The following is a 7,992-nucleotide window of genomic DNA, read 5'->3' on the forward strand; positions in this document are numbered from 1 at the left end:
GTATTGTGTGACCTCAGCACTTACAAACTGAACCCCTTCACATATACCCCTCACACATAAAATTCTAGGAGAATAAGTTTGCATCAGTGTCCCCAGAATTGCAAAACTGGCTTCTGAGGCCATAGCTCGTTTTCGACCCTATTGGCATTGTCAGCAGCAGAGGCCTTCCAAGTAGTCCCAGCACCGCTAAGCTTAGTGGACAACTGGGAAGTTGGACTAACTCCACGTGCTCCAGGAGTTTCCGGAGTGGCTCTCAGGTTTCCATGGCTCTTGGAAACTTGCTTGTCGATTTGCTGGCTCTGTATCTTCCACTTGTTGCCCCCTGTTGTGAAGCCGGTATTTCTGGAAAATTATACATACATCAATTTATTAAAGAGTTATTTAGAGGGAAGGTAATAAGATACTGCAGACCATGGTGACTTTATGGGACAATTAAGTGTGGTGAGTTTCGCCAGGTCCTATTGCATAGAAAGGGTCTGGGTCACTGGTGATTTATTCTCATTATAACTTCCTGACCCAAAAGATTTATAAAGGGTAGTCTTTCAAAAAGCTCTAACGCAAAAGCAACATTTAAAGAACAAACAAACAAAATGAAAAAGTTATGTAGGCTTAGCGGTATTGAAGTTGATAAATTGTAGGTTGGAAAGGTATTGAGGATCCACCTGGAGATGGCTTTTAACTTGATCATTTGTAAGCCCTTCAATTCGCATAATCGCTCTAATCTGCTTCGGGGTAGCCACTGCCCAACCCAAAGAAAAAAAAAAATGACTAGATATGGTAAGATAAGACTGAACTAAGAAGAAATAAAAGCAATTTGAATAACTTATATATATATATATATATATATATTTGGTTTTATTTTTATATGGTAAAAAAAGACATGAAAGTTGATGAAAAAGAATAAAAAACTATAAAGGCAAATTTATTTTCCTTTTATCCCTTGGCTTTTCAAATAATTCCTCTTTTAAGAGACAAACAATTTCTCTTATTTAAAACTTTTAAAAAATAATAAAATAAATATTTTAATGAAATATTATACGCTAAAAAATTTACCACTTTCTTTGGCTAACCTCTTTTTTTTTTTTTTTTTTTTTTTTGTTAAGAAAAATAATCTCAAGTTTTTTTTATAACATTTATTTTTTTCTAGAGTGATGCCTGCTTCCCTCACAATTATCGAGGTCTAAAGAGACGCACAAACTCCAATAAGAGAAACAAAAAGAAAAAAGGATATCAGATCCATGATTCTCTAGTGGCAATAAAATCATGATATGTAACCTTCAGGACCACCAAGAAAGTCCATGGCGGCCATGAATCTAGCATGCAGCTCTGGTGACCAGCATCTTCTGTTGTTCTTCCAGATTGCCTGGTGTTGTTGCACTGCCTGTGGATTAAACGGCTGATGATGGGCAACACCTTTGCCTATGTCATTGTTCTTGGGAACAGGGTAGTTGTAACCCAGTTCAAGCCTTTCAGTCTGGGTTCCATCGGCAGCGTTGTTGTAGGGCTCTGGAAGAAGATGGTTGTTACCCAGTTGGGGCCTTGAATTCTGGGTTCCAGGCAGAAGAAGGGATAAAACTGGCTCTTCCGCCACCTCCTTGGCCACTTCTGTTTTCGCCATTGTTGCCTTGAATGGTGTGAATGCTCCTCCTCCTCCTATGCTCAATTTGCAGGGCTGAAAGAAATTTTGAGCTATGGAAACTCCCAAAAACATTAGACGAAAAAGAACAGAAAATTAAAAGGGGTTTAATTACCTTGGGAATTGCAAGGGTGGATTTATGTCTCTTTTCATAGTGACAATTCATCGTCAGGTTCTCCTCTTCTCTGCCATATTCTTTCTCCATGGGTACTGCCCTGTGTTCCTCCTCATTAAAGCTTCTCTTTAATGGCAGAAACTCCTTCAGCACAGGCCATTTAGGTTCTTTAAATTCTATATCTCGCTTCATCTTCTCTCCTTCCTTTTTCAGAAACTCAACAGCTGGAACCAAAAGAAGAAGAAATCCATGGATCAAATTAAGGAGTTAACACTATATAAAAAAGAAAAACATCAAAGAATCCACCAGAAAAAGACACACCATCCTTGAGAAGCAGCATGCAGCGTTGAGGATTGCGTTTTAAGGCATCCAGCTTGCGCATCTCCTGCTCCAACTTGCTCACATAGTCGTTCAACTCAGCTAGCCTCTTAGAAACATCTCTGATCCTGGAAAGGTGATTCAGAAAGTGGGTGATGCTTGGAGGGATATAGCATTGTTTTTCAGTGCCCAAGCTGAGTTCCAGGGAGTCGGAATCCATGACTGAACCCACTAATGATCAGATATCTCTGTGACTCTGTGCCGAAGAGTGTGCAGTGCAAAGGCGAAGGAAGGATCGATGATGAGAATTGAGGGGGTTGTTTGGGAGTCAAGAAAGGGAGAAAAAGAGGTGGAAAATGGGAATCAGAAACAAGGGGATGGAAAAAGAGGTGAAAAGTGGTTTTCGGAAATCCCCAGAGATGGTTGTGATGATATCACAGATTCTCCATGCAAACTTGTTTCAGATTCTGATGGCCAAGTATCATCACCCTGGTGGCCGCGTATCGGTAACGTATACACGAGTCAACTCTCTCCGACTCGGCTCTAACTCGGTCTCACCACTCTGAGTTGCTCAACTCCTCTTAACATAATTCCATTATTATGCTTATGTAGGATTTAAATTTGGAAGGAGAGCAATCTTACAAACTTGGACATTCTCAAAAATTAAATAGAAAATATATTAATCGAATGTTCCTTAATTATGAGGTCATTTGTATGTTTTTTTTATTTCCTTTAAAGCGGGTATGTTCTTTTTGTTCTTTTTGTAGATCGTAATATGTTATTTTCTTCCGCAATTACGCCATGTTTGGTTTCAAAAAAAATGAGAAAAATATAAGAGAAAAAAATGAAAAAAAAATAAAAAATATATTTAAAGTAAATAATTATTTTTATATATTTTTTCAAATTTATTTCACTTATTTTCTTTAATCATATAAAGATTAAATAATTTTAAAATATTAAAATTTTCAACTAATTTTAATTATATTTTATTTTCTTACATATTTTTCGTAGTGAAATCAAAAAACCATTTTATTTAGCAATTTTTTTTTCTTTCATACTTTCTATGAACGATATATAAACTTTGAATTAGGAAGGAGTTCACCAAAATTAAAGCTAAAATTAATTATATCCATTAACTTGAGGGAAAACAATTCTTTACAATCTATCAAAATAAAAGCTAAAAGTTCATGTAGCAATTCTTAAAAATCATTTTTGCTAATAATATTAATAATATTGGTTATGTTTGTTTCACAAAACAATTGAGAAAAAAATGCAAAAGAAAGAAAATAAAGAAAAAAAAAGTAGAGGAAAAAGAGAAAGTAAAGGAAAATAAAAAATATATTCAAAGTCAATAAATTATTTTTTCATACTACTTCAAATTCAATTTACTTATTTTAACTCTTTTATATAAATATTAAATAATTTCTTAACTAATGTTGAATATGTTTTATTTTCGCTCATATTTTGTATAGTAAAATTAAATATGAGAAAATAATCTTAACATTTTTTTTCTTTAGTACTTTCTTGAAACTAAACAAAATGTACATGATTTTAGTATTATGCTCACCAGTTTGTATTTTCACTTCCATCTTATTAGATATATTAATCAAATTAATTTAGAGAAGATGATCAACATATGAATATTTTTCTTTGTAAAAGAAAATTCATTTCCTTAATTTTAATTTGTAAAAAAGAAAAAAAGAAAAAAGAAAAACCCTCCTAAGCAAACTGCTAAATTTGTAAAATCTGAATCATGGAGGACCATGTAATAAATAAGCGAAAATGAAGGGACTTTAATGCAAATAAATTGATTTAGGGTTTAGGGCTCCTTTAGAATAAAACCCTCGAGAAGCCTTCTGTCCTTACGCAGCCTCCTGCAGCAGCACATAGGTTTCCATCTCAACTCTCTCTGCAACTTATGGTAAATAACACTTTTCTTCCTTCTAATAATCTTTGTATCCTTGGCATCTCTGCTAGGTTTTCCATCTAGGCATTTTCTCTACTGCAGACCACATGGATTGCCTTAATCTACATTTGGTTTTAATCTCCGTTTGTTTCCCTAGAAAGCTAGGGAAAACCCAAGAAATTAAAATTTTGAATCTCATATTCTATGTAATTTTTGGGCTTCGTTTCCAGAAAATGAAAAAACTTGACCTAAATAGGACAATTAGATCAGATTTTGCTCCTAGGGGCATCTAGTATTCGGTTCGGTGACATGTTTTTGAAAAATGGTTTCCGACTTAACATCAATGGTATCAAATCTTCGCTCATAGGACTTTGATCTAGTTGATGCCGTGAAACTTCCTGTTGCTAACACCCTGAAGATTGTTTTTAGTACGGCTGTGTGGATAATCCTTTCTGTATGACTACAAAAAGTTTATGAAGACTTTATTTGATCAGATTCGCATTGGCACATATATTGGGAATTGTATTTTTTAGACTTTTAGGCTCAACCTCAACCTTTTGGGGACTAGATTGATAGTCTGTGTGTTAAATGTTGGAGCCTTGGTGTGCTCCAATTTTGATGAACTGCAGATTGTATAACCATGAGGTGTGGGATGTGTGGTCTCTTGCATTGACCAACGTTGCAATTTTGCACTTTTATTTATGTTGATATGAAATGGCTCAAATATTTGGATAAACCTCCATTTGTTGTTGTTGTGAGGTGCTGAGTTCTTTTCTTTTATTGACTATGTGTCTATATATTTTTTCTCACAGGGTCCCAAAAAAGGTGGGAAGGCTGCAGTGCCAGCAAAGAAAAAGACTGTGAGTAACCATTTCTCCCTCTCTCAATGAATATTTGGAAGCAAAAACATAAATTCAATGTATTGTTTTCCTTTGGTATAGATGGTGTTGATGAATTTTACCTATGCTTCTAATAGGGTTTTGTTACCACTAACTTTGTTGGTTGCCTTGTTCTTGACCAAGCTACTTTTTATGGGCTGAACTGGTACTGATTTTATGTTTTGTCTAATTCTTGGCATAGGATCTATTTTGTACAATATAATGTGTTCCTGATTTTTTTGCTTTTCATCCTTTTTGATTTATCATAGAGGTTCATGTTTCTTTTAGGTCCTATTCTTTTGGGACTGAAGCCATTGATTTATCATAAAGTCAATGTATTGTTTTCCTTTGGTATAGAGGTTCATGTTTCAAAAAAATCATTATTGTTTAATTACTGGATTTCTATTTAACTGATTGTCCCATATTCAAAAAAAGGATTTACAAATTACTTTTAATTGTGACCTTTAACCCAAGTGTTCAGTCCAACCTTTTAACAAACTTTACTAGGTCACCATCAATTTAGATGTCTTTGGGTCTTGAACATGGAAATTGTAAGACTACAAAATCCTCTGGACTTGGAACTTTAAATAAAACAGTACAACCTTCATGAAGAATTAGGTGGTAGGGATTTTTTTTATTTATATATATATATGTATGTATGTATATGTTTGTAGGTAGATGGTGCCAGTGGTTAGAATTCAAAATAACTAATTTTACTTCTAACTGTTTTGTCTATGTATGATGGTAATTGTTTTTGCAAAAATTATAGAAAGTTTTTGTCCATTTTCTGGGAATTTGGATTATTTCCCTTACATTTCTTGTTATTTTAAAATGTTTAACCTTTAGTTAGTGACTCTAGTGTTTTGTCTATTCAATTTTAAGTACAATTAATTTAGGGTTTTTTATGATGGCCAATTTTTAATAATTATTTGCAGGAAAAGGTTGTGAACCCCTTGTTTGAGAAGCGTCCAAAGCAGTTTGGGATAGGTGGTGCATTACCACCAAAGAAGGACCTGACTAGATTTGTCAAATGGCCCCATGTGGTCCGTATCCAGAGGAAAAGGAGGATTTTGAGGCAACGGTTGAAGGTTCCTCCTGCTTTGAACCAGTTTACTAAAACCCTTGACAAGAACCTTGGTAAGACTGTTAGAATTGTCACATTTGTGCCCTACGTCAGCTGTGTTAATCATGTCCAAGCAGTGGAATTTCTTTTGTGTATAAAATGTGGCATGTTAACTGTTATATCACAATGACCTTTTTCGCACATAAGCTTTTCTTGCATTCTGATATTTTGCTTTCCTGGTTTTCTGTGTTATAGCTACAAATCTTTTTAAGATGTTGCTCAAATATAGACCTGAGGACAAGGCTGCCAAGAAGGAAAGACTTCTAAAAAGAGCACAAGCTGAAGCAGAGGGAAAAACTGCAGAGTCAAAGAAACCCATTGTTGTCAAATATGGGCTTAATCACATTACCTACCTCATTGAGCAGGTATTCTTGATTAAATGGAAGTTGGGCCCTTGGTGCGGTCGTCACATGGATAATACTGCAAAAAAAGAAAAAGCATGTTTATTACTACACATTAGAAATGCATTCTCCTGAATTTTTTGGTTTTGTATTTTTCCTTGGATGTGTTAAGAAATTGCATTTTGACTTTTGCTTTTAGATTTTCTTCTCTTTACATTTTTTTTCCAGTCACAACATTTTTTCAATAAATGATTTTGGTATATAGTCATCAGTTGTTTTTGGTACTTTGTAATTCCATTAGATTTTTCTTCACCAACTTAATAGGTTCCCTGTGCTTATATATTGTTACTTCTAAGCTTCTTTGCCAACCATTACTGGATACTGTTAGTCCATTTCATTCTTATAAACGGCATAGTTTTTCTTCTAACTCCATTCTATCTGTGTAGAACAAGGCTCAGTTGGTGGTAATTGCACATGATGTTGATCCAATTGAGCTTGTTGTTTGGCTACCAGCTTTGTGCCGGAAAATGGAGGTCCCTTACGCAATTGTGAAGGGCAAGTCTCGTCTTGGAGCGGTAAATCTTGCTCACTTATTCTGTTTGTTGTATAATCATTCCATTTATTTAGGTCAATTTTGGATTTGGAATTTTGGATGTTTGACCTCATCTCATGCTTACGTGACCTTTCACAGATTGTTCACAAGAAAACAGCCACAGCTTTGTGTCTTACATCAGTGAAGAACGAGGATAAGTTGGAATTCAGCAAGATTGTTGAGGCTGTTAAGGTAAACAATATCTAATCATGGCTCCAAGTGTTGAATTAATATTTTTTCTCTGGAAACTAGACCTGAAATCTTCTGGGAAAGATAGCAACTTTATAGTGCTCCAAAATAAATGGGGTCACTTCCTTACTTTATTATTTCATTTGGCCGTGACTTGGCTGGTTGCTGATATACTGTTTGTCTCTCATTCTGATAGTATTTCTACTGCATAATAACTTGCATAATATTTATTATAATGGAGTTCTTGTCTAGTAGTGTGGATGTTGCCCTTTTCAAAAATTTCATTTAACATTGAGGCAAATCATCAACTGTAAAACTTCTTATGCTTCTATTAATTAATCTCAGGCCAACTTCAATGACAAGTATGATGAATACCGCAAGAGATGGGGAGGTGGCATCATGGGATCCAAATCTCAGGCTAAGACAAAAGCCAAGGAGAAACTCATAGCCAAGGAGGCTGCACAAAGAATGTCTTAAGTATTTCAACGCATAGTAGAAGGAGAAGCGCATAATATAACAGAACTCTTCTACAAAAGTTTCTTGCATATCATCCATCATTTTGGTTGTCGACTAGGCTAAGTTTTGTATTTGGTCATCTAGCTGAGATACTAGTATCCTATTTGAGTTCTTGAGTTATCCTTTGGTAGGAGAAAATTAGAACAACTTCTGCTTTTTGGAGAACTGATCTGCAGACTTGAGAAGTGATGCTTTGTTTTATTCACCCCTATGATTTGCTGTTGCTGTTGAAAGTTTTCTCCACATGAGTTTTGTCTCCATGCATTACTCTTGATGTACTGATCCCAGAGGCGTCGTGCTTCTGGTTCTCTTCATTCCAAGTGTGGAGGAGTATGCTCAACCACAATGGTCTAATCAAGTCATGATAAATTTACTTAA

The 7,992-nt window shown here is 35.0% G+C and overlaps 2 protein-coding genes across 2 annotated transcripts; one reads left to right on the plus strand and one right to left on the minus strand.

Annotated features, from left to right (window-relative positions):
- Nucleotides 1–1,261: 1,261 nt before the first annotated feature.
- On the minus strand, nucleotides 1,262–2,289 carry LOC117930093 (transcription factor HHO5-like). The gene is made up of 3 exons (XM_034850546.1): nucleotides 2,073–2,289; nucleotides 1,752–1,975; nucleotides 1,262–1,672 (listed from the first exon to the last, which is right to left on the minus strand). Exons 1-3 carry the CDS (start codon nucleotides 2,287–2,289, stop codon nucleotides 1,262–1,264), a joined length of 852 nt encoding a protein of 283 aa, XP_034706437.1.
- Nucleotides 2,290–3,923: 1,634 nt separating this feature from the next.
- On the plus strand, nucleotides 3,924–7,992 carry LOC117931190 (60S ribosomal protein L7a-2-like). Its single transcript, XM_034852103.1, has 7 exons — nucleotides 3,924–3,990; nucleotides 4,788–4,835; nucleotides 5,789–5,990; nucleotides 6,172–6,341; nucleotides 6,764–6,892; nucleotides 7,009–7,101; nucleotides 7,444–7,992. The coding sequence occupies exons 1-7, from the start codon at nucleotides 3,988–3,990 to the stop codon at nucleotides 7,573–7,575; spliced, it is 777 nt and encodes a 258-aa protein (XP_034707994.1). The 5' UTR covers nucleotides 3,924–3,987; the 3' UTR covers nucleotides 7,576–7,992.

This window comes from Vitis riparia, chromosome 14 (assembly GCF_004353265.1).
Source record: "Vitis riparia cultivar Riparia Gloire de Montpellier isolate 1030 chromosome 14, EGFV_Vit.rip_1.0, whole genome shotgun sequence".
NCBI classification, from domain to species: Eukaryota; Viridiplantae; Streptophyta; class Magnoliopsida; order Vitales; family Vitaceae; genus Vitis; species Vitis riparia.